The sequence below is a fragment of the Bolinopsis microptera genome, chromosome 7 (genome assembly GCF_026151205.1).
Source record: "Bolinopsis microptera isolate Bmic1 chromosome 7, MBARI_Bmic_1.0, whole genome shotgun sequence".
Lineage (NCBI taxonomy): Eukaryota > Metazoa > Ctenophora > Tentaculata > Lobata > Bolinopsidae > Bolinopsis > Bolinopsis microptera.
The window spans coordinates 1,461,074-1,488,303 of NC_087078.1; the positions used below are offsets into that span (position 1 = coordinate 1,461,074).

A 27,230-nucleotide genomic window follows, 5' to 3' on the forward strand; every position below is an offset into this window, starting at 1 on the left:
TCACGGTCCTAAAAGGGCCTGGGTCAGGGTCCCGAAAGGGCCTGAGTCACGGTCCTAAAAGGGCCCGACTATAACATATTTTGGTTTTTACACTCGAAAATCTTAACGCGAAAATTTCAAAATTATGCGAAATTACGCGGAAAATGCTAGATTATGCGGAAATATGCAGAAAATTACAAAATGTGCGGACATGTGCGGAAAACAATAAATTATGCGGACATGTGCGGAAAACGGTAAATTGTGCGATCCCGCACCCATCGCACCTAATATGTGCCTCTGTATAATGTACCCATCCTATCAACTGGACACTCAAAAATTTGGTCAAACACAGCAACAAGGGGTCCATATTTACTTCGTTACATGTTTATAGTGTGACCATGCTCCATGTAAACGTTTGCTCCTATGTAGGGCATAAAACTGTGACGGTTAAAACTGCAATTTCATGTAAGGTTGAGGGTGTGTGGTTATAAAAATGTTTAGTTTAACTGTGGTCCTATTTTAGAGCGATGTGACCTAGTATGGTGCAACTTTCTCAATACATATATTAGCTACTCTGATCACAGTCGTAGAGTATAGTGTATCACAGTATTGTCACCCATATTTGAGTGGGTGACTTTATCCTAACAACCAGAACAGTCTGGTGACACACAATCTTACTCTTATCTTGGAATGTAGTTGGTATTATCTTACTCTGGCTAGACGTGATCCCCGAACTGCTCAGTATTGATAAGATCTACAAACCCTGCAAACCACACATTTCACCGGCAATAACACCGGTACATACACAGAATGTAACGATAACATGGTGACTAACAACAATAGTTCAACACCACGGTGTTTACACAGCTGCTAAAGGTTTCCGTCTACATACCGCACATAACCGACATTTAGCCTGATCTGTGTGGTTTACAGACTTCCATAGTGCATACAGTTAGAAATCGTTCACCAATGTAATTATGGTTCGGCACCAATGTAATTATGGTTTTACCACCGTGTTTTGGTTCAGCCGAAATAAATTTTACTATGATGTTTACATAATGTTTCTCACTCCAGCTGCGGTCTGGTAGTGTTGAGTCTTCGGAATATTTTTCTAGCTCTCATTTTCCATGTTTTTTGCCCCACAGGAGATATTTTGGTTTTTTCTAAATATAACTGCAATACATTGATGTAAAGTTTAATTGAATTTTGAAATTAAAAAAATGTTATGTTAGTCAGCCGATATGCGGAGGGGTTTGGAAAAGCTTACGTTTGAGCAATTACCACAACATAGGTCTGTGGAAAGTGGCTGCAACAGAGAGGGGAGGGGGTCGGAAATGGTAAAAATCTGGCTTCGGTAATAATATGTGAACGATAAAATACCAAACGACCGACTTTTGCCAAAATGTACACATTTAAACCGAGCGAACAACAAATCTTTCGTTTTACAGAAACTAGTCAGGGATGAATATTAGTTTGATCCATCCATCTAACAATATAATATGGTTATGTGCATCCTTAGCTCCTAAATGGTAAAAGATAGAGATACTTTTTGGCGGCCTTCCCTATTGCTAGCAATATAGGGATAATTTAACGTTCTCAAGAAAGCTTATTCCTTACATTGTGTGTTACGATGTATTATGATAAAACTGTGCGTGAGTAGCTCCACGTTTTGTTAATTAATGAGTAAATAATAATTTTACTTACACGGTTTACAGTCATGATAACTAAGAAGTGGGAATGTTATTAACATTTATAGCTATAACACTATCCATATGTATTTACATTCCATAAAAGCACGATTTAAAAACCTCAACTTCTCAACTTCACCACAAGATGCTTGTTTGTTTAACGATAATGTAAATATTTAACATCCCTGTAGATTATACATCCTGCATAGCGTGTGTGTGTGTGTGTGTGTGTGTGTTTGTGTAAGTGTGTAAGTGTGTAAGAGTGTGTGGGAACATGACATATTGACAGACAATCACATCATAATAATATCGCCTCATCGCACTTCGCCGCCTCTTTAGCCGTATTATATAATACAGGGCTCGCAGATTAATGACGAAATTAACAATGCAATCTTGTGTAGTGTGTAGTGTGTACTTACCACCTCGCTCGCAGTGCTTTCTCTTATCCTAATATCAGGGTACATACATTTAAGTTTTTAGCTCAGCCTTAAATACGCATCATTTACGCAATTACGCAAATATGCGTCCACGTTACAGAACTTCTGATTTTGACCCCGTTTTTATTTTACATATTATAAATATGCCTAATAAATTCTAGATGTTTGTTTATAAGGTGAGGTAATGAGAGCAACAACACTGATATTAACCATCAATATCTAAAAATAGCACCCGGTTACTAAAAATTCAGATATCAGGGGGTAGTCGTGTAGTCAGAGAACATGCATTAACTGACCCACCCGACTAAACACACATAATTGAAAAAGCATGATCGGAAAATGTGATTAAGTTTATTTCTACCGCTACGTTATTGCATGTCTTGCTCTTCGTTAGAATCTATAATACTAATGATCGTGGACATTATGAAAATGTTACGAAGTTTAGTTACTTGATAGAATTAGAACGGAATCTAGATTAAGAATATGGTTAAACACTTACACTCACTCACCAACTCACTCAACAACTCACTCACTCACTTTCTTATCGTGTAAGGATTAACAGTTCAAGCGTATCATTGTTGGGCTATCATTGAATACTTCATTAGCAACTGGGATCTGGTAAACTGTAACGATTTATTCGAGTAAACTCTAGATCTAGAAAGCCTGAAGTCTCTTCAAGATAGCCTGAAGTCTCTTCAAGATAGCCTGAAGTCTCTTCAAGATAGCCTGAAGTCTCTTCAAGATAGCCTGAAGTCTCCTAAGAAAGCCGAAAGTCTCTTAAAGATGACCTAAAGTAGAGGTGCGTGTGGTTCTGCAGAAGCCTAAGAAATATCCACAGAAGTGTTCTACATGAGTTTTACAATTATGTTGAACGACGGTAGGTGTAAAAGTAAATTTAAAGGTGCTCTACAGAACGCATTCACGGCAAATGTGTAAAATATTTATGGTTCCAAAGAAAACCCTTGCTCATGCCCCTGTTAATACCGGAAATCTAAAATTTGGACACATTCCAGGGACTCTACAATAATTGTTGGTCACGAGCAGAAAAGGTTAAGAAAAGGTTAAGGAGTCTAAGATGAGATCATCTGTGTAGTTTGTGTGATTAAACATTTAGACAATAAAATATTCGGAACCGTCACTACCGAACTGTGAGTTGTTTATATTTGTGAAATATTGTTGATAATTGAGTTTCCCTGCTTGTTTACGAGATAGTGTTAGCGGAGAGATGTTTACGAGATAGTGTTAGCGAGATGTACGCATCTGCAGTCACGACAGTCTGTATAGTGTCTGGTAATATCAGCGGTTTTTCATGTCACGATACTTCTAAAATGTTAAGTTGCCTTTATGAATAACAATCTTATATCCCAGGGCTGTGCTATATAAGCGTATGACGTAATACCTGCATGACTTGATGCAGTTCTTTACTTCGATTAAATATATCGAAGTAAAACACTTGGTGTAGTTACTACTACCGATCCTTGCAGTTAACATGTCACATTGTCAAGGTTTAGTGACACAAAACATTTTCAAATCACCTGTAACATAATTAGACCCGCGCCTACAATTTATCTACAAAAAGTGATGTATAGACCGTAACAACGTCTGTTAATATCATCATTATAATATTATGCACACAGCGATGACAAGTTCAAATTACTTTTCCGTGACACCCGGTTATTTCCGTAAATAAAGGCTTCCTCGCAGCGTTATTTCAGTGTCATGTCAATTAGTGGTCAACAGTAAATGAGAGGAGTCAAGTAAAAATAGTAATGATGAAATGGTATCGTCTAGCATGTAATGTGTATTAATGCTTTTCAAACAAAGTTACAACGAATTCTTCATGTAGTGCATCCTATGTTTGGACAGGATATGATATTAAGAGTGGTCGTACCATCATTGTAGACTCTCTTCAGTTAGTGAATTATAGACACAACATATTGTAAGTGTGGGTAGTTGTAATAACCACTGTTTATAGCAGTTAAGGTGTTTAATAACGGTAGAACTATAGTCTAGATTAAAGTTTACAGTGTTTATAAAAGTGTGCTTTGTTTCTAAAAATAGCAACTTTAAGCAATTCAGAGCAACCATTCTGGAAACTTCTATGAAACTGGGTAGAATATTCACACCACATTGAGAGAGTTTTAGTATTGGCCGAGTAGACTCACCCAATGATCGAGTATCGACCGGGACCGCTTTTTCGGCCGGGCTCGGGACTGGAAAAAGAAAGAGTACAAGAATCAGTAAGGACAGTGATATCGAGAAGGGAAGAAACAGTGATACTGATGACTCAGTCAGAGAGATTGACGATGATGCAGCGACTTGGAACCAACTGACCAACTCCTACGCTGAACAACGTGGTCAGGAACGAGGTTACCAGATATTTGAAGGACAAGCTGGAGCCCCAGAGACGTAATCCCCTAGAGTTCTGGCGGAAAAATCACACTCTGTACCCCATCTGAACCAGCTTGTCTGGATATATCGGTGTCCACCTCCTTTCTCAGTCGCAAGAGAAAGGGCTTTCAAGGTGGCGAAAAACATTGTAGGGGATAGCAGACTGAGCCTCCGGCCGGAAAAATTAGAATTCAACTTGATTATCAAATACAAAGATACAACTGATGAGCCATAAACTACGAAATATACCAGCTCGAGTTCCCACCTGATGATTATTGATTATATAACCATGCCCCGAACAATCTGAACAAAGACGACTCGGACGACGAGAGTATCATGGTTACGGAGTCTAATGAAGACTTGAAGAGGCAGTTAGATTTACTGACGAATCAGATGATGAGGACATTGCGTAGGGTAGCATGCGTTAATTTACTAACTCTGACACTAAAACCTGGTATCTGCTACTGATTACAAGCACAAGCACAGCGCACCCAACAAACCAGCAATCAACTCTGACACTAAAACCCCATGGTATCCTTTACTGATTACAAGCACAAGCACAGCTCACTCAACAAACTTTAACTCTGACAGTGTTTTGTTGATTAATCGGTAAATAATTTTGCTTTAAACCTCAGTTTTTCAACAACAAAAAATCGATCATTTGTGCAAAAATCTTTTCGATAATTTAACAAAATTAGCAACAAATTTTGACCGGGAGATTTTAGACCGGGACCGGGATTAAGCCGGGATCCCGGTCGAACATTGGACTCACCACATGTCTCCAGACGAGTGGTCAGACTTTTTGGATACTTTTAATGAGGTAGTCTCTTTGACTGTTAAAGTTTTCAAATATTTCTGTAGAAAACCAGAGTAATATCTTCAGTTATACTCACGGTTGAACACTGAACACATGGTTGTAGGAAGGGCCAGGGGGGGGGGGGGGCGACCGCCCCCCCCCCCCCCCCATAAAATCTTGGCAAGGGGCGGAACGGGGCCAACATTTTTGGGCCTAATTTGGCATATCCGCCATTGCATTATCCAAATTGCCTTACTGCTAAAGTGTAGTTCAAACTTACATTCCTTATTGCTAGAATTCATTCCTAAAAGCAAATTTTCCAAACAAATGTCCAAATTCTCCCTCTTTGCACCCTTTTTGAGTCCTATTACTGTACGTATATTTTCAAAATTTACAGGACTTTATCCTTTGACCACTAAATTGGCACAGCAAGCCAAAATCTTGCTGGATTTATCATTTCACATTGCTAGATTTCAATCCTGGAAGCAAACTTTCTGAAATTCTTCCAAATAATACAATATGCATCCCTTTTTCGAACCACACTTATTTAGCAAGAGCTGCTTGCCGGTCTTATTCCTGGTCCCGGCACTTTTTTCTAATCCCGGACCCGGTCCCGGTCCCGGCCAAAAAAGGAGTCCCAGCCGATCCTTTAATAATGTGATTGGCGGACTTAAGCAATTTTCAGACCTGTCGGTAACTGTAACTTTAACCAGGTTTTATTTCTCAGCTGACGATCACAAGTTGCACACCTGGCTTAACCTAGTCATACTTAATAAAGCATAAACCAGGGCTCTCTTTCATTATATTATATATACCGCATAGTATACTCCGTTTATTTACATCTATTATAGTACTACATATTTATAAACCACCGTTTAGGAAAAATGTGTGTGCGATTCAACAGTTATGCTCTGTTATGTATAACATACATAACAGAGCATAACTCTTGAACACAAAGAGTTAAAACACATACTGAACGAATGATGTACAATGACCACTTGAATAGATGTAAACCTGTTCTCGTCTCTTTTCTGTCACCACAGCACTTTGTGCATTGTGTTAGATTTGAGGTTGGCAAAAGTCCAAATATCTAAGGTTTAAAGGACTATTAGGTTCTGAATAGTTGAATAATGAATAAACATTTACCTTAACAAATACCACCACATACATAATCTTGCTGCTAATGCTTTCAATTGTAAACAAAGTATAGGGATATTGTCCAGAAGTATGTTGTAATAAGATATGTAACATATGCGGTGATTACGATGCTTGATGAAAGTCATGCTTTCAATGCTTATCAAGCAGTTGGCTTGCGCGGAATTCTAACATACGCTTTACAATCACCAACACAAAAATATCAGCTTTTTTCTGTTGACACGTACACATTGTAAGTATCCAAGTTATGCGATTGTAAAACTAGGAACAATGGATTACCTTAGTTCCCAAAAATTTGTGTGCCACTATATTGAGCACAATTTATTTGAGCCCGAAAAATTTGGGCAGAGAAATTGAACTCATTTGGGCGACCGAAAATTTGGGCACAAATTCTTCGAAAAATGAACGATTTTCCACTAAAATTTCAGTTAGATATTTGCCTTAGTTCATTATTATTCCTTATTATTCCAGTCATTTTGCTTTCAATTTTAAGCATGTAGGTGGTAGTCTGAGTTGTTTCACACTATGAAATTTAAGATCTGCCCAGTAACTACTAAAAAATACAATGATAAATATACAATAGTGATATTTAGTCTCTCAATCAGATAGTTTAGTCTACTTACACTCAGCATATGATACCCGCTTGACAGTGATCCGTGAAGTACACGCTCGTTGGATCAACGAACTTTATGTATATTTAATTTTAAAAGGGAGGCCAGATGACATAAGGAAAGGCTTTGAGAAGTCGGGTATAACTGATGCTTGTAGATCAGACTTTACGGTGGATGATAATCCATTTGCAGATCTTGTTTAAATCTCTAGCTATCCGAACCTCTAGCCATTTTTTTTATTAGTAGCTGTTAGCTATATTCCAGTTATTTCTATTCATTTAAAATATTAGCCTTTTTACTTGGTCAAGCCATCAATGACAGATTAGAAAACTAAAATTTCAAATATTATTTCACTTGGATATGAAGAAAAAGCCATCTTTCTATAGATTTCAGGGCCACAGGCCAAATGCCAAAAGTTTGGTTAGCAAAAAATTTAGCAGACGGAAAAGATTTATGCAATTAATTTGGTCTGCAAAAAATTTGGGCGAGAGGCCCGCTCAAATTTTTGGTCGCCCAAATTTTTGGGAATTAAGGTATTATAACAATTTCTCCAGGGATTCAACTTCCCAAGTAGTGGAGTATAAGGTTATTAGGTTATCTAAGGTAACACGTATAAAAGATTATAAAGTTATAAGATGTCCTGTAATCAGATATTGCAGCATGATTCAAGTGGTAACTCAGTTCTGTTTATTGGAAGCCTGATTTACAGTGCGTCCCAAGGGAATACAGCAAGGTGACGGAAAAGACCACTGAACAGAGTTTGGTATGTAATAAAGTCACCAGGAGCTGTATAGAGCATATTGTATCGTGTTTTTACTTCATCTTTAAAAATGAACTTTAATAATAAGATTAATATTGAATAAGATGTGTTTCCGATAAAAACGGTGATTTTTAAAAACGGTAATAAAAACGGTAAAAGCGCGATGCTACCGAGCATAACTGGAGGATCAGGATAGGAACGTGACATGACTGGCAGCTAGGAGAGTTTTAAAAGTCGACACTGTATACCAACTCAACTATTTGTTATCGCACATCAGAACTGGTGGCTATTAAAGCGAGGTAACTGACTGGATTATTTCACAAACTTTAACTCCAACTGTTCTAGTATGATGGAGTATGCTAACATTCGGATGCATCCATTATATCCCACAACAAATTACTTGTAAATCTAAAACTTGTCAGTGCAATCTAGGTTTTGTACGTTTTGTACTATCTACTTATTAACAAAATACTTCAACCAACACATCTCCACTATTGTTAATTTCGCAAACCGCACTAAACGCTTAATTGTGCCGGAGGAGCTGGATCAGACCGGGGTGACATAGAATAGACTCACACGCTGTCTCGTCTCATTTTACTTTTCCAAACCCAGCTGGCACTTAAGCGTACCATAATGACTCATGTCCCTCATAACACCACCCTTCACTATTCACTTTGATTTCTCCGGCAACCTTCCACAGGGTTGCCATACCCCAGAGGTAGGCAGAGCATCTCTACGCTATCCTTTCATGTGCGATCCAGGCCAAGCCTCTCTTAGATTTTTTTAAAGATACAAATTTTTTAAAATACTTCATTTTATTTCATAGCGACTGTTATTAGAAGGAAATGCATTTAAACATAGAACTCGGTACTTTGGACACGATTGTTAACGGGGTGCTTCTCTTGTATTGTTTTGGGAACAACGGAAAACAACAGTTTAGGAGAAGTGGTTTAAAATAAACTAAAAACTAACTTTTACGGCACGAAACATCTGTATTTATTTTACCTGCCGTGCCGATCTTAATAACTATTCTGACGTCACACTAATGTTTAGTGCTCGAGCTGACCGAGGTTAAATGAGGCTTAATCCACCTGCTATGGTCATGTGACCTAGGTCACATGACTTACAACCAATGGAAGGCTACCTCGCCTAGTTGTCAACCAATGGTAAAATTACAGTATATTTTGCACAGCGTTCACTTAAATGCATGGTTGAATGAACTGACCCTAATGGTCCTAGAAAGGTCACGATCAAGACACCTGTGTCCTGTTCAATATCATCTTAATCATAATTATGCAATCCTATTACCTAACATACCTCCCTTTTTTAAGATTATTTTATTTTATTTAATACATTTTTTTTGGATGTTTCGTGCTTGAAGAATAAAATTATCAAATGAATCTTTACAACATGTATTTTACAATGCAACAAAAAGTCTTAATACGACATTTTTCATTAATGAAAACATATCTCTAGAGCTTTTACTTAAAGGACCAGTTAACTGAAAAATTTGTAGTCTCCAATTTGGCTAAGATTTAAATCAGCTGTGACAAACTGGTAAAGAATCGTATCGCCGAAAGAACCAACTCTCTAGCGTACGTGTAACGCGTGTTATTGCAATAATAAGCTGTGGCCTCGTGACGTCATAAAGTCCCTCAGTGCGCGCTTGCATAGCGTAATTTACATTACAAATGTTTATCATCGTCGATAAAACACGTGTAACTCACTCAAATTTTAGAATTATGACTATTGCCCTAGTTCTCCAAAATCCTTATAGTTTTGGCTATCTTTCTAACTAAAGGAATAGCTGATTGGATGTACAGTGCTCACGTCATGATTTTAAACAGTGATATAGGTTCTTGAACAGTGGCGGGTGAATGTACGGTTAGAAAGTTTCTGCTATTACAACTTATGTCATATGTGATAATTTTGGATTGTTTTCATTGCTTAATTACACAAGCAGGGAGACTGTACCGATTATTTTTCCCCAGTCCATGAAACTCTAACGAATTTAGAAAGGATTTAGATAAGTAGGAGTTTGTTCAATTCCGAGAGCAATTATATTTATAGCATAGCGAAATTTATAACTTTAATCCGCATGTGTCAGCCAGTACAGGAGACAAGAAGTCTGGCTACTTTACGGCCGTTCCTCTGGGACCATTAGTAGAAGTAGCTTCTATCAGAACAGTACCGTGGGAACAGAATTCCCGCCAAAATACCCGGTCTCGGGTCTACCAAATAGTAATACTGATTGGAGTGTACGGTGTGAGGTGTGTTTTGAATTAGACTTACGGCTCACCTAGTTGTTATCCTAATTGCATTATCATCGGTACATAACATAAATAAACTACTGGTAAGTTTAAATACCAAGTGCAAACGTGTTCAGTCAATCGACCCACTGAACAACTATAGAATTTCCAAGACCCTATTATTCTCTGGCCATATATTACGGCACGATCGATTGTTAGATGACTAAACGACCAACGTTAATCTATACAATTCTAAAACTACGAGCTAGCACTTTAATCTAAAAATACACTTTTTATATTACTCCTGATTTTTACATTTCACGTAAAACATTGTCGCCACCGGTTGACCATGGACACTAACAGCTTGATTTGAGATAAATGACTTATGAGTTTCTCTAAAGTTAACTCTAAAGTTGTGTAGTCCAGTCATTTATGGACATTTATGGAAATGAACCTGCAAATGTTCAAATACTCACGAAACTTTGCACAGACCTTCCCGAAGGTATGAATAAACGATTTTCGTTTGGAGACATTTTTTTGACCGTGGAGAAAACCCAGGAGGGCCACGCCCATATTGACCCAATAACGTAACCGACCCCTTGCTTCTGAAGGTCGTAGAGACTTCAAAATAGGCTTAAACGAAGCCGCATATGCATGTTTATATAGAAGTTATTGAGCATCACATGGCCTAAAATCCTTACTTTTCGAGAAATTCGCCAAAAACCATTTTGGGCGTGGTGCTGAGCCCATTTTCGATAGGATCGTGATAGAGTCTTTAAACAGAGTGCAAAAGAACCGCAATTAGCATATTAATATATGACTTACGAACAAACATATGCCTTAAAGTGCTTACTTTTTCAGTTATTGGCGAAAAACTGATTTTCGGTTCCATAAACTATGGGTATCTGGTAAATTGGGCTATGAAGGCCCTAAAGGTTTTTGAATGTGTCCAAATTGTGCAGAATGGCCATGTTTATATACAACTTATGAAGCAACATGTACCCTAAATTACTTACTTTTCGAGTTATTTGGGGAAAAACATTGTATTATGTCCATTTTCTACCTGTAAAATACAGTCTCACGAGCTCTTCTGCGCGCGCAAGGGACTTTATGACGTCATCGCCAAAATAATACAAACGCTATTTACACGCGTTAGAGAGCAGTTAGAGATTTAGGAATTTCGACTCGTTGCTTAGTTTGCTATTTGTCACAATCTGTCAAAATATGAGGATAACTTTTTTTTCAGTTAACTGGTCCTTTAAAGATAATTTTTAAATTCAAATTTCTAGTAAACATAAATGATTATTGATTGGCTGTACTTCCTTTTCGAACTTTTCTTTCTTTTATTATTGACAATCTGGAAATTGGTAAATGTGTACAGTCAACCATTTTAAAAATATATCAACTATTAATATATCAACATTAATAAATCAACAATAATAAAACTCATCTAAAATTCTACTCTCAGTCTCTTTTTGTCCATGAATTGTCCATCATTCTCCTCCCTCCTCAAAACATTAACAATCATTTAAATCAAAGAACTAATTCTGAGAGTAAGTTAACATAATATCAGTCTAGCTAACATTTTTTTATTATTTTTGTATATACTTATATTAAATCTTTTTTTTCTAATTTTCTTAGTTTTCTTTTGATCATAACTGCATTCGCGATTAAAGCTATTTAGTGTTAAACAAAATTTGCGTTATTAGAATTTCACATATTTCAACAATAAATCGATACTGATGCATCGATAGAAATCTAACTGCAGGCCCAGGGATGGCCGGCACCAAACACGTGTGGTAATCACTAGGCTGTTTTACGGCTTCTGATTGCCACAACTTGCCAACCCTCGAACCTGTACATATTTAAATCCAAAATTAATCCTGATTTTTGTTTACTATATGTCATTCCAAGTTAAAGTTGTCTTAATTTCATTAGTTCAACTGTGTACTCCGTATTTTTTTGGATTTGATACAAAACCGTATCGAAATTCGATTTTCAAAATTTTTACCACGGATAATAACTACTCCGTGTCTCAGTTTCAACGAACATGGTATGGATTAAAATACCTGACTGTAGCACAACCGTTTTGTCTGCACACTCAATTGGTAAAATTTTACAATCTGACATTATTTCACTATTTAGGCAGGCTTATTTAGCTTTATTTTCATCGGCAGCTTTTGCCGAAGCCAAATTTTGGCATCAGTGGAAAAAAACAATTTGACTAACCAAGTTAGGCCAACTCAAAATGTACAGCCAGCTTCGTTACACAATGAAGTTGACATGATGCAAAATAATTCGCAACATAAATATTTATTTGCTTAAAAATGACTTAAATTTCAATAACAATACATATATGTTCTCATGTGCCACCTTCTAATTATACGTTGAACGTTGCATCTAGTTTAACCACGCAAGACAATCGACAAAGTCAAACATAAGAGACAGGGCTTGTTGTGCAAGGGAAGAAAAGCGGGAGAAACCATTGCAAATTATACAATTAAATATTATAAACCTAGCAAAAAGAATTTCCAATAATCTTACTCTATTACCAATGTTTATTACATTCTACAATACGATACACGATAATTATATGCCGTATTAAACAAGAAACAGGACTTGCAGAGCAAGAGAAGGAAAACAAGAGAAAACTAACTGTATATACCGTAGTCCATCAAATATGTTTATTATTAATACAGAAATCAGTGCAGGGCTAACTTCAATATAAAATCCATAATAATTACGCAATCTACCCAATATAGAGTTAAAGATTGTATAAACAAGAGACAGGGCTTGCATAACAAGGGAAGAAAGATAAGAGGACCATGTACAGAGTGTTTATTACAGTATCCAGCGAAGAGTAAATTAAATAAAGCGTATTTATTATATCGGGTCTCAATAAGAGGTCTCGACTTGCAATGCAATGGAAGAAAAATGGGCGAAACAATCATAAAGTGAATATTATATGAATTAGCAAATAGAAATTCAAATAATCCTACGCTACAATAAATGTTTATTGCACAATTATAATATGTTGTATAGACAAGAAACAGGGCTTGCAGGGCAAGAGATGGGACACACAAGAGCTGGCAACAGAGTGTATAATACAGTAACTCAGCAAACACCTATAATTACTAATACCGAAATCTGAACCACAATTTACCACAATTAATACAATATAAAAAATACTAAACACAATGTTTATACAAGAATCAGGGCTTGCAGAGCAAGGGAAGAAAAATAAGAGAAACAACTGCAACAATTGTATATCACAAAGTCTTTATTATTATTATTATTTATAATTTAATTATCCTTATTAAGGTAAGTTGTACTAGTATTGCCCCCGGGCAGAAATAGAAGAGAAATGCACGTTCTCTCGTCACCGTTTCGAAAAGATGAGTTGTGTGTTTTCCTGGACGAACACAACCAAAAGAAACTGCCAAGAATGGACAGAAGAAGAAATGTCAGCGAGGGACAAAGATGTCTTCAATAACTACCAATTTTGGGGATATTCTTGTTATCAATAAAGCGGATATGTGTTCAGAGACGAGCACAATAGATACCACAGAGCAGATATGTATAGAGCGGTAGTGGAGAAAAAGCCCACAATAAACGCAGATATGTATATGGACACGTTCACCCGAGTCCGAGGACACCGGCAAATATAAGTGACCCTATTAAAAGGCACAGTGTAGTTGACTTTGTCACACTATGAAATTACACAAACCCTTGATGGTTAGGATAATCGTCTAATCCTCTAGGCTAACTTTGTCACATAACGATATCTTAATCAGGTGATAAGATATCGCTTAAATACGGCCGGCACGGAAATGGTTACATTGTCACACTATAAACATGTGACAGAGCAAATATGGACCCCTTGCTGCCGTTTTCGACCAAAATTTTGAGTGTCCAGTTGATTGGATGTGTACATATGACCATTACCTACATATTTGACGACTTTTTTCGTTAGATGGTGCACTCAGGTTTACTCTGTCACACATTGAAGAAAATATGTGAACAATGTTTAGGGAACCCTGATAAGCAATGCTGAGTAGTGTAGGTTTAGTTAATGGCCTGGAAGTGCTAGGAATTGTTATTATATCATATAGTCGCAAGGAATTAAAACACAGAAGGCACAGACAAGTTTACTTTGTCACATAATCTTGATGATATCTGAACATGTGTGAAATTGAACAAATAATGATATACCAGCTTAAACCCTTTGTATTACGTACTATGGATCAAACAACACTGCTAGTACCATGCACCAGTCACATAAATCATTAACGTGTGGTAATATGTTAACAGTGTCACAATTAAACTACCACAACATGGTCAAAAATAGGGTAATTTCGTCACAAAAAAATTATTATAACTCTGTCAGCTCCTTGCTGGCAAAATAACTAGTTAGTTTATCGACATTTTTTTGATGATAAAATTACATAGTATTCTAATAGAGGTATAGATCTTCAAAATAGGGGCAAGACATGTTTACTTTGTCACATCAGTTATTATTACAGTTAGGTAATCGTCATCACATTAACATATATTTTTTTGTAGTTTGGATTGATTTATTTAGGTAATAAGCAGGTGATAAGGCAGCCTATGCTAATTTTTACACACTATCTTGAAATTGTTGGGGCAGGAAAAGTTAATTTTGTCACATTTTTAGTGACTTTGACAAATTTAACCTAAAATTGTTAAACTTGAGCTCTGATGTTCTGGACAATATTCTACCAATTTTTTCTGAAAGAATGTTAAATTCTAATAGAGTTATAGAATATATAGATCTTCAAAATAGGGGCAAGACATGTTTACTTTGTCACATCAGTTATTATTACAGTTAGGTAATCGTCATCACATTAACATATATTTTTTTGTAGTTTGGATTGATTTATTTAGGTAATAAGCAGGTGATAAGGTATCCCATCCTCGTCGCCAATGTTAACGGGGTGCTTCTCTTGTATTGTTTTGGGAACAACGGAAAACAACAGTTTAGGAGAAGTGGTTTAAAATAAACTAAAAACTAACTTTTACGGCACGAAACATCTGTATTTATTTTACCTGCCGTGCCGATCTTAATAACTATTCTGACGTCACACTAATGTTTAGTGCTCGAGCTGACCGAGGTTAAATGAGGCTTAATCCACCTGCTATGGTCATGTGACCTAGGTCACATGACTTACAACCAATGGAAGGCTACCTCGCCTAGTTGTCAACCAATGGTAAAATTACAGTATATTTTGCACAGCGTTCACTTAAACGCATGGTTGAATGAACTGACCCTAATGGTCCTAGAAAGGTCACGATCAAGACACCTGTGTCCTGTTCAATATCATCTTAATCATAATTATGCAATCCTATTACCTAACACGATCTTCTGCTTGAGCAGAAATATTATGATGATTTTGTATCCATCCAGCAAAATGTAAAGTGCTTATTGTTTCAGGAAAACCATCTTTATCTCCTCCATTCGCATATAATCTTGATGGCTCTCCTCTTGTGTATGTAGAGTTAGAAAAAGATCTTGGAGTCGATGTTACTCCTAAGCTAAGTTGGAATAGTCAGTGCGACAGAATTTATACTAAGGCCTGCCAACAACTTGGTATGGTCAGAAGAGATGGCCATATTGTCATTGATCAGAAACGTCACCGGGCGCTTTATCTCTCCCTGGTTCGTAGCCAATTCGAAAATTGTTCCATAATCTGGCGCCCTTGTAATAAATCACTTAGTGATAAATTAGAAAGTCTCCAAAAGAGAGCTATTAAATGGATTCTGTCTGAAGAGGGCCGCAGTTATCCACCTGAGCAATATGTCAAAAAGTGCAAGCTTGTCGACATTCTCCCTTTGGCTCAAAAGTTTGACTTGAATGATCTTATTTTTTCCACAAAGTTCTTAACAATTTAATTCCTGTATCGCTGCCTCACTATCTCTCTTTATATCAGGGCACTTCTCGACTAAGACGTTGCCACCTCGACAGTCTGTCTATTGTGTCATCAATTTTACCTAAGTTAAGTCAGAATTCACACACCACATGTACCTCAAATAGCCCACTGGCAAAATCATTTTTCTACAGAACCCATATACTGTGGAATGGACTCCCTTTACAGGTAAGACAGATTGTGTCTACTAGTCTTTCCAAAGCTGAGGTCACTAAGCATCTATGGAAATGTTTATTGGATAGTGAAACAACAGTCTAGCCTAGTCTCTTTGCTCCCCATATTATTATTATTTTTGTTTTATTAATTTTTGTATCTACCTTCCTATACTTTCAACATCATATCACACTTCACCCGCACACCTTCTCACACATTAATGACCATTTCAGACCTGTATCTAATGTATCTGGAATTTGACGTATTGAAATACAAATTTTGACTCTATATCCACAGTTATTCACCATGGATTTGTTTGTTATTAAATGGATTTGTTTGTTATTAAATAGTTTTTCATAAATTTTTGGATTTAGATTAATTCGATGTAATGGGTCCAAGTTACTGCGGACATAGTTCACTATGTGTTTACCGTGTTTGGGTGCCCATCATATTTTACAGATGGGGGCGATATTTTGAACGATCCTATTTTATATTCATCTATTGCTGTACTCTGTAAAATTTGAAAAGTATTTAATTAAAAAAAATGAGATATTTAATAATAATTATTATTTATTACAGTTGCCTATTAAATTTTACATTAATGAAATATTGTCTCTGTTTTGTCTCAGAAATTATAGCAGTAGAAACCAGGCAGCAGCTAAATTAGAGCGGCATTTGGAAACCTGTTTATCTGTCAAGTTATTTCTAGTGACGATCGGGTTCAGTTGTCGTTTCAAAGTTAATTAGGTAGACTGATTGGGTTTATAATTATTTTCCCAAGCTACCCTGTCTAGGAAAAGTCAAAATTGGGTTCAGTTGTCCGGTAGCCATCTAGGAAGGAGTCCCAATTCCCTAGTGGCGACGAGAAGTCCAATTAAATCCTCTCTCAGGTGCTGTCTAAACGTACTCAAAGTTAACTTTCATCCCACACATTTTCAAGAAAACTAGTTTTCACTCTAACTGAACCTCTAATGTTAGTCAAGGCCCCCCTTTATCTGTCAGGTGAAGATATAAATACCCGGTGAATGGAGGGACACGATAAAAAAGGGACACGATAAATTACAGTACAGCCTGCACAGTAAAGAAGTAATGATTAAAAACGGTTCCAATCTTCATGTCACGGTACCGGCAATAAACACCACAGCTTGAAAAAATAGGTGTCCAATTTTGAGGATTTACGCGCGGCGGGAAATAACTCGATAAAACGGCGCTAAAACGAAAAATCAAAGCTGGGTCAATTTGAAAGGACTTGAGGAATGACACGATAGTACAGCTCTAAAAACACTCACATGTGTCTCCCTCTCCAGGCTTATACACTCAGACTCCTCGTTCTTTTGCAGAGTGCCGGCACACTCGGCATACTGCTGCTTCTGGTCCGCTATTACTTGTTTAGATGTCTGCAGGGTTTTTAGTTGTTTACATTCCCGTAATTTGTACGATATATAGGGGGGGGGGATCATGTTATTTTTTGTCCGTTTTTGTCCGTTTTTGTCCGTTAATTTTTGTCCGTTTTGAAAATATAGCTGCCAAACGGACAAAAACGGACAAAAACGGACAAAAACGGACAAAAATTGTAACTTTTTATTTAAATTTTCTCCACATTTTGTAACAGACTATCTGCAGAAATGGGTAGACCGGTTAATGACCATGGTCCTTTCTCAAACTTTCAATCCTCAATTAGGCACAAAGAATAGTCTACACATTTTTAATAACATAAAAAGGGATGAAAAGTTTTATTACTGGAGAGTAAAACTTTGTTAAACACAAAGATTCTTGAGCACCTTTTGAGTCAGACTCAAATGCGTTTAAAAACATTTTAGTATATAACAATAAATTATGTAAACAATAACACCAACAGTAATTATAAATCGAACAAATTATTGAGAGATGAAAGAGAGGAAGAGGAGGAGGGGGACTGAGGAGGGGGGACTGAGGAGGAAGAGGAGGGGGCTGAGGAGGAGTGAGACTGAGGAGAACTGAGGAGGAGGAATGAATAGGGGGAGGAGGAGGAGAAGAAGGACTCAAGAGGAGGAGGACTGAGGAGGAGGAGGACTAAGGAGAAGGATGAGGACCCAAGAGGAGGAGGACCCAGGAGGAGGACCCAGGAAAAGGCCCCATGAGGTGGACTGGGGAGGAGGAGGACTGATGAGGACTGATGAGGACTGATAAAGAGGACTAAGGACGAGGAGGAGGAGGAGGAGGTGAAGGACTGAGGAGTGAGGAGGAGGACTGATGAGGAGAAGGAGGTGTATGAGGAGGATGAGAAGGAGAAAGGAGATGGAGGATGAGGAGAAGGAGGACTGAGGAGGAGGACTGGTGAAGAGGACTGATGAGGAGGAGGACTGAGAAGTAGGAGTAGGAGGAGGACTCAGGAGGGGAGGACTCAGGAGTAAGAGGAGGATTGAGGAGGAGGAGGACTGAGGAGTAGAAGGAGGAAGAGGACTGAGGAGGATCAGGAGGACCCAGGAGGAGGAGGAAGAAGAGGAGGACTGAGGAGGAGGAGGAGGACTGAGGAGGAGGACTGAGGAGGAGGAGAAGGAAGTGGATGAAGAGGATGAGGAGGACTGAGGAGGAGGACTGGTGAGGAGAAGGAGGAGGACCCAGGAGGAGAAGGAGGAGGAGGAGGATAACTGAGGAGGAGAAGAAGGACTGAGGAGGAGAAGAGGGATCCAGGAGGAGAACCCAGGAAGAGGAGGAGAAGGAGGACTGAGGAGAAGGAGGACTGATGAGGAGGATGAAGAGGAGGGTGACTGGGGAAATGACTGAGGAGGACTGAGGAGGAGAAGGAGGACTGAGGAGGAGGACTGAGAAGGCGAAGGAGGACTGATGAGGAGGATAAGGATGAGGAGGAGGGTGACTGGGGGGAGGACTGAGGAGGAGAGTGACTGGAGGGAGGACTGAGGAGGATGAGGAAGACTGAGGAGGAGAAGGAAGAGGAGAAGGACTGAGGAGGAGAAGGACTGAGGAGGAGGAGGAAGACAAGGAGGATGAAGAGGAGGAGGAGGACCCAGGAGAAGGAGGACTGAGGAGGACTGAGGAGGATGGCTGAGGAGGATGGCTGAGGAGGATGGCTGAGGAGGATGACTGAGAGGGAAGAGGAGGAGGAGGAGGAGGAGGACTGTGGAGGAGAAGGAGGAGGAACTAGGAGGAAGACCCAGGCGGAGGACTCAGGAGGAGGAGGAGGACTGAGGAGGAGGACTCAGGAGGAGGAGGACTGAGGAGGACTGAGAAGGAGGGGGACTGAGGAGAACTGAGGAGGATGAGGAGGAGGACTGAATAGGAGGAGGAGGAGGGGGACTGGGGGAGGACCCCATATCCAAAAAATTTTTAATTTCCTACATTCTCAATTTTTTCGTTTTCTGTGGCCCACTCGCTTCGCTCGCATAAAAAGTCTTTGTATTTGCGGCGGTTCAAAGATTTTTCATGGCGGATTCCAGATTCTCAATTTTACTTTTTTAGGGCCCGGAATGCTTTTTAATAGATAATCCTAGGTTACTTTTGGGGGCGAAGCCCCCGAAAATTTTGACAATTTTGGAAATTTAAACTAGATTTGGCCTCCTGGAACGAATCTGACAATAGAGAACGATTTTAGCATACTATTTTCTGATTTCAATTTTTATTGGGATAAATTGTCTGCTCTTTCACTTAAATTCCTATTGAAATATTATCGAAAATTCTCAGAGTTGGCTCTCGAATTTCCTACTTTTTGTAAAAAATTTCCTACTTTTAAAAATTTCCTACATTCTTAGAATGCGAGAATGCGGGTTTTTGGATATGGGGGGAGGACTGATGAGGAGGAGGACTGAGGAGGACTGAGGAAGACTGAGGAAGACTGAGGAGAAGGACGAGGAGGAGGACTGAGAAGGAGGACTGAGCTGAGGAGAAAGAGGAGGAGGATGAAGAGGAGGACCCAGGAGGAGGAGGACCCAGGAGGAGGACTCAGGAGGAGGAGGAGGATGACTGAGGAGGACTGAAGAGGAGGTGGAGGAGGAGGAGGAGGAGGAGGAGGAGGAGGATGAGGAGGGGAGGAAGAGGAGGAGAAGGAGGAAGCATCTAAATATTATTTCCATTTTTGTTATTTTTTGTCCGTTTTTGTCCGCTCTATTTTTTGTCCGTTTTGAAAATATAGGGTTCCGAACGGAAAAAACGGATAAGAAACATGATCCCCCCCCCCCCCCCCCGGAGGAGGAGGAGGAGGAGGAGGACTGAGGAGGAGGACTGAGGAGGACTGAGGAGGAGGACTGAAGAGGACTGAGAATGAGGAGGACTGAGGAGTACTGAGGAGTACTGAGGAGGATGGTTGAGGAGGATGGCTGAGGAGGATGACTGAGGAGGATGACTGAGAGGGAGGAGGAGGAGGAGGACTGAGGAGTACTGAGGAGGATGGTTGAGGAGGATGGCTGAGGAGGATGACTGAGGAGGATGACTGAGAGGGAGGAGGACTGAATAGGAGGAGGAGGGGGACTGAGGAGGAGAAGGACTGACGAGAAGGATGATGAGGAGGACTGAGGAGGAGGACTAAGGACTGAGGAGGAATAGGAGGAGGATGAAGAGGAGGAGGAGGACCCAGGAGGAGGAGAACTGTGGAGGAGGATGAGGACTGAGGAGGAGGACTGAGGAGGACTGAGGAGGATGGCTGAGGAGGATGGCAGAGGAGGATGACTGAGAGGGAGGGGGAGAAGGAGGAGGAGGACTCAGGAGGAGGACTCAGGAGGAGGACTGAGAAGGAGGAGGACTGAGGAGAACTGAGGAGGATGAGGAGGAGGACTAAATAGGAGGAGGAGGAGGAGGGGGACTGGGGGAGGACTGAGGAGAAGGAGGACTGAGGAGAAGGAGGACTGAAGAGGACTGAGGAGAAGGATGAGGAGGAGGACTGAGGAGGAAGAGGAGGAGGATGAAGAGGAGCAGGACTCAGGAGGAGGACCCAGGAGGAGGACTCAGGAGGAGGAGGACTCAGGAGGAGGAGGAGGACTCAGGAGGATGACTGAGGAGGAGGTGGAAGAGGAGGAGGAGGAGGAAGACTCAGGAGGAGGAGGAGGAGGAGGAGGAGGAGGAGGAGGAGGAGGAGGAGGAGGAGGAAGAGGAGGAGGAGGAGGAAGAGGAGGAGGAAGAGGAGGATGAGGAGGAGGAGGAGGAGGAGGAGGAGGAGGAGGCGGAGGAGGAGGAGGAGGAGGAGGAGGAGGAGGAGGAGGAGGAGGAGGAGGAGGAGGAGGAGGAAGCATCTAAATGTTATTTCCATTTTTAATATTTTTTGTCCGTTTTTGTCCGTTTTTGTCCGCTTTATTTTTTGTCCGTTTTGAAAATATAGCTGCCAAACGGACAAAAACGGACAAAAAAACATGAGCCCCCCCCCCCCCCCCCTATATAATACATTTGATATTATAATTATCATGTTTTAGGTATTCGCCGGGTTATGGTTGGATTGTATGAGAGGTTTGCGAATCAAAAAACTGAAAAAGCTTGAAAGAAAAATGTATTATTTCTGTTAAGAACTACTTATGAACCTTCAACTAAAAGTGGAACATTCGAGAAAATATACTGTACTTGTGCTCTTAATTAAATGTAATGAAGGATAGATCTAACCTTACACGAATCACCAGGAGTTACTCCACATAGTTGCATTAGTTGACTGCCAGGGTTTAAGATGTCGGTAGAGTCCGGATGAGACATACTGAAGAAAAATTATACGTTTTATTGGTGAATGGTGATAGTCTTAAAGTGGTTATAAAGATGTGAAAGAAAAGCGACTATCTAATATCTATTATCCACTAGTTTCTAAATTTAAGCCAATAACAAAAGAATTTGTCATAAAGAGCAGAAAAATAAGAACATACTTGAAAGCGTTCTCCAAATCTAAGAGTGTACCCATGCAACACCCCATTAGAGCATTACCACTCTTCATTAGCTGGAAATAAATTATAATTAACCTTTACAATTCAGAACTATAATTAGTATTACAACCAACTGAACATGATCTCGATCGTCTTCTCAGAAGAAATTTGTTAACTTATATTGCTACCTAATAGTCAGCTGGATTCACTTTCAACTTGAACCAAAATTCGACAAAAATATAACAATCTGTTGTGATCTACCTTACTCGGGATTATTACGACGGGTTTATTAACGACCGGTTAAAATATGGTTCGGGAAAAATATGGCGAAATTGCTCAAAACCCACCACATTTTCCCGGTCGCCATTTTACTGGTGTCCAACCTTTCAATTTTAGATTCAAAAATTTTGTCTCAGGTGTAAATTTCCTTATTAGAGATAAGCAAGTTTAGAAATTTTCGCATTGCTTAAACTTGTGAAACAAGTCGAATTATCAATAATTGTTGAAAGTAGACAGAAATAATGACTCGTGGTTAATCAAACTAGATGGAAAATAATTTTTAACATTAGAAGCGTAACAACCAGATCGATATTAAGATAAAGGGAGAGCTGTTTAGTCTTCCAATAAGTTGTAATCATCTTTGTTATCTTCATCTGGATCATCCCTTTCATCAGTTTTAATTAATTTTAAGTTTTAATTTAACTGTTACTTTTACTTTGAGTCCTATTTCATTATGTAGAGATAGTCAATACCTAAGAAATTAAAAATTGGCCTATTTAAATCAACTTTGACAGTAAGGATATATGACAAGAATTGGGCAAAAAGGTGAATTTTTTGAAATTTCAGCCAAATGAAGTCGAAAAACCTACAACAAGTGTCCCAATAGTCTTCTTTAGTGAATATAAGACAACGATTAAAATATGAGCTCCCATACCCCTTGGGAACACTAAAAGCTGAGTCGGCGGGTTTATTAACGACCGGTGAAAATGTGGTTCGGGAAAAATATGGCGAAATTACCCTAAACCCGCCACTTTATCCCGGTCATAATATTCCCGAGTAAGGTATTAAGAGGACTCTTACCGTGGTACAGTTCTTGTCACATGTACAAAGTTCGTTGTTGGCATCCTGCCCACACGAGGTCAGATCAATGGCATCTAGATTACAATTCTGAAATAAAACATACAATTTCCATACACTTGAAGTAGATACCTAGTAGTGTTTGCCGTGTTAACAAAGTTTAAAAATCCAGAGTAACCTTTACTACTACATCACATTTTATCCTAATAAGATTTCAGCTAAATAATTGAGCAGATTTGTAGGGTGACCTCAGAATGTAAGATCTCACACAAGTCCAAGTGTGATACTTTCTGATTGGGTTATATAGCTACACTAGGAGTACTCCTTGATCATGACATTATCCACCACACAGAGATATCACCACATATCTTGATATCCAATTATCCAATTATCACCTCACATTACGAGAGAGATTATCAGGATTCAGGAAGGTGGATTATTATTCACATGATGTAAACTGTACAGTCTATAACAGTCACTCCCTCACTGTGTACACAATGTGTAAATGTTAGAAATCTAACCTTTATTTGATTAGCCTGGTATAAATAGGAAGCAGTTGTCATGGCTTTTATCATACAGTACTCGCCCTCTTGCCCGTTATCTGAGCTATCTGTTAGGAGAAAGAGAGGGGTTATCAATTAGTTTTATCATTCATCATAGTAATTACATTTATCATCATCAATTAGTTTTATCATTGTCGTTATATTAATTAGATCATAGAGATAGAGCTTGGAGTAATTATGGGTTATGGACTTGTATTCACAGGTTAAAAATACATCTTACAGGTTTTAAAATAAAAACAAAATAAAAACTTGACAGACTAACCTTCCTGTATGCACATCAAATCAAATATATCTTCTGTTTCGGATCTTGATAATCCAATTTCGTCCAACGCTTCCTGAGACAATTCAAACATTGTCGTAACCCCAGAATCAGAAAAAGGCGGTAAAAAGAGTTACATACGGTAAAACGCTGGTGTGAACAATAGAAAATTAATAGAATAACGATTGTTAAAACCAAATCGTTCACATTCCGAGGATGACTGCTGTTCGAAAGTCCAATTAATGAAACTATGTGAACCCTAAATGTAAGGATTTTTACCTGTTTCAAACAAGAGTGGATAAGATCAATGATGGGAACCATGCATCCCTGAGCGCACAGTGCCTTAACTTGAGGCAGCAGCACTTTGAAGTATTCGATTACCTGAAACGAAACACCCGTTTTAATATTTCATGACAAATAATTTTAATGGTTAAAAATACCCGCTTTAATATTTTATGACAAATAATTTAAATAACATAAAACACCTATTTTAACATCTTAAGACAAATAATTTTGTAAGAATAAAATCACCCGTGTTGAGATAGTGAAACACTACAACAAAGCCGTGTCAGTGCTACATCCCCTGCTAAAATGTGCAGTAATACGTGATTACGGTAGGCTTCGCAGGGAACACCCACAAATTCCAATATTTCACACTTTCGTGAGTAATTGTAAGAAAGTACTGTCTCAATAAAGAATTCACTGTTGGTTAACTGTTGAGCAGGCACGTAGCCAGGGGGGGGGGGGGGCTAAAAATGATGTGGGTAGTCAGTAATGAGTAAAATGTATTTCAGTTACTCAGTAGTGTGAACTCTGTGTAGGTATTTATGATATTTTCAGATATTTGACTGCTCTCATTTGCTATAAATGGATAATATTGCACTCAAAATTGTTTAAAACCAACTTTTTATAAATTGAATATTGAGACTAGTGCATTAATTCATCATTGTAGATTTTATTCTAGCAAGTATAAAAGCCGAAAATTTACCCGGGCCACTGCGCCCCCAGACCCCTGCCGGTGGCGTGCTTCGCACGGCAGCTCGGAGCCCCCCTCGGAAAATAATCCTGGCTACGTCCCTGCTGTTGAGTTAGCAAAATTTAAATCACATCTGTGTTGCGTGATATGCTTACATAATTTCTAGTAAATTTAACTAATTAATTAAGATAATATTCTAAATAAATTATGAATTATATTTCTACAAGCCATCACTAACTAGCAGTGCTAACTTATCTACTTTTACAGTTCAATACGACTTTTCTGTGGATAATTCTGATGACATAACCGAATGTATAAACAAATTCCTTAACTGATTCGATTTATTTTAGTCTCGATACTTCACTTCCGGAAATCATAGTCAAAAAGTTGCACGCACTGTACCCTCAATAAATACTTCCGCAAGAATTTCGGTCCAGCTGCCTAGGCAATTACTATTATATATATATAGTCATGCTTTAATTTAAGATTGAAAGCGTTACAAAATGTGCCCTTTAATGTTTAGAGTTAGGGCAAGTCAGAAATGGTATGTCAGAACTTTCCGGTTCAAGTCAAACATAAATAACGCTGACATTATGTACCGTTGCGTTTCTGACATCTTTACGGCAATTTCCTTGACATTGACTAATTATTTCTAATGTATGTATCTGATATTTCACCGATTTGAAAGCCTTAAAAGGGCGAAAACCCGAGTTGTTTATTTGATTCATTTAAAGGAATTTTCCAATCGGCGCCTGAGAAATAACTAACTACCCACCAAGATCCACATTCAGGGATGGAAATTTTGACCTGCGAGGAAATTTAAAACTTTCTGGATGTGGAAAGATCCAACATACTCATTAATAAAAGAAATACTCCCCCATCTAAACACGACAATTCAGAAAATTGTATACCTCCGTTTGCCGAAAATAAATTTCAAATATAATAATTTTCATTTACCCTCCCCACCACTAAACGGTAAGTATTCTATGGAACCTACAAAAGCTTTGCAAGTTAGCCAATGATAGTACTAACACAACTTATACGTAAATTAGCTCATCATCTACCTTAACTGATAGCCACTGGTACATGCTGTTGCTACACTTTCCGGGCCATTAATAAAATGTCATATAACAACAGGCTTACAAGTTGCAACAGTAAAACAATTTCTCAAGGGTAAAAATTTCTCAAGGGCAAAATGTCTGAGAACAATATTGCGATGACAAAGTGCAATGGTGTGCTAACTTAAACCAATCATGAAATGCTAATATAGTAATATAGTGTTTTCACTGGACTAAGTGAAATATGAAGTCAGTTCAAGCTGTCAAAATGTTTTAGGAACATGATATTGCGATGACACGGCGCAATGCAACAGTTAAAGCACCACTTGCTATGTGAAACCAGTTTTTGTGCCAATTCCTAACAGAAGCACGCACCAGTAACCAGTTTTAAAGTGAAGCTCTACTCCAAAATCATTCCTAGTGTATTTAAATAAAAACCGGGAAACTGCAAAAGCTCAGCAGACAATTACAAAAATAATTCTGGAGCTGACCTGTCCAGTTTCTCCATCAGGACTAGATAAACAATCGTAGATGTTATCCTGACACTGTGACCCCCAAGATTTCACTGCTTCTTTCTCTACATTCTGAAATAACGAGTTCATTATTTCTCCTGATGTTCGTGTCTTATAAAGACTGCTTATAATGTTTACTAATTGATCTGAATGGAAGTCAGTAAGTTATCATATTACATCGTTTGCAGATAGCCAATAATTGATAAAACTAATGAAGATAAAGTGATTAATTGGCAATAAAGTTACTTGCCTTGTATGTTTCCACAAGGGAGTAAATGTTCGTCAAACAGCTCACGTCCATTGTTGAGAATACTGCTGTACACTGAAAAGTACATTTGTTATATTATAGGCTCAAAATAACTACAGTAATGATTTTAAATATTTACTGGTCATGTATTGTAAACTGTAAAGTAACCGTTTTCCTAGGCAAACTGAATTGTATACTAGACAGACTACACTATCTGATCTTAAAAGTAATGAAACTAAACATGAAGATGTTACCTGCTCATTAAAGTCTATCAAATCTGCTTGTCGTTTTTTGAGTTTATGATGAAAATTGGATACCAGAGAATGTGCGGTGACAATCCAACAGAAGATTAGTAATAACTTTTCCATTGTCTACAGAGTTATGATGTTATTTGTTAAGTGAGATAGGTTACAAATTAAAGTTTGAATTACAAGTTAATACAACACAAAAATGTAAGTAGTTATAGCAATTAAGACAGATGGTACTGCCAACTGGACCCACTTTTAATTGCAGTATTTTGACTTGTGGACTGATCTAATTATA

General features: G+C 38.5%; 1 protein-coding gene across 1 annotated transcript in view; it reads right to left on the reverse strand.

Annotated features, from left to right (window-relative positions):
- The window catches only part of LOC134818392 (uncharacterized), a 34,721-nt gene extending 7,695 nt beyond the window's left edge, over positions 1-27,026 (reverse strand). The window contains exons 1-10 of the mRNA XM_063827918.1: positions 26,942-27,026; positions 26,691-26,762; positions 26,420-26,512; positions 24,174-24,275; positions 23,898-23,970; positions 23,594-23,682; positions 23,076-23,162; positions 21,999-22,069; positions 21,748-21,835; positions 17,454-17,561 (exon numbers count right to left, since the gene is read on the reverse strand). Coding sequence (XP_063683988.1) covers positions 17,454-17,561; positions 21,748-21,835; positions 21,999-22,069; positions 23,076-23,162; positions 23,594-23,682; positions 23,898-23,970; positions 24,174-24,275; positions 26,420-26,512; positions 26,691-26,741 — 762 coding nt within the window. The 5' untranslated portion in view covers positions 26,742-26,762; positions 26,942-27,026. The remainder of the gene's footprint in view (positions 1-17,453; positions 17,562-21,747; positions 21,836-21,998; positions 22,070-23,075; positions 23,163-23,593; positions 23,683-23,897; positions 23,971-24,173; positions 24,276-26,419; positions 26,513-26,690; positions 26,763-26,941) is intronic.
- Between the last annotated feature and the right edge of the window lie 204 nt (positions 27,027-27,230).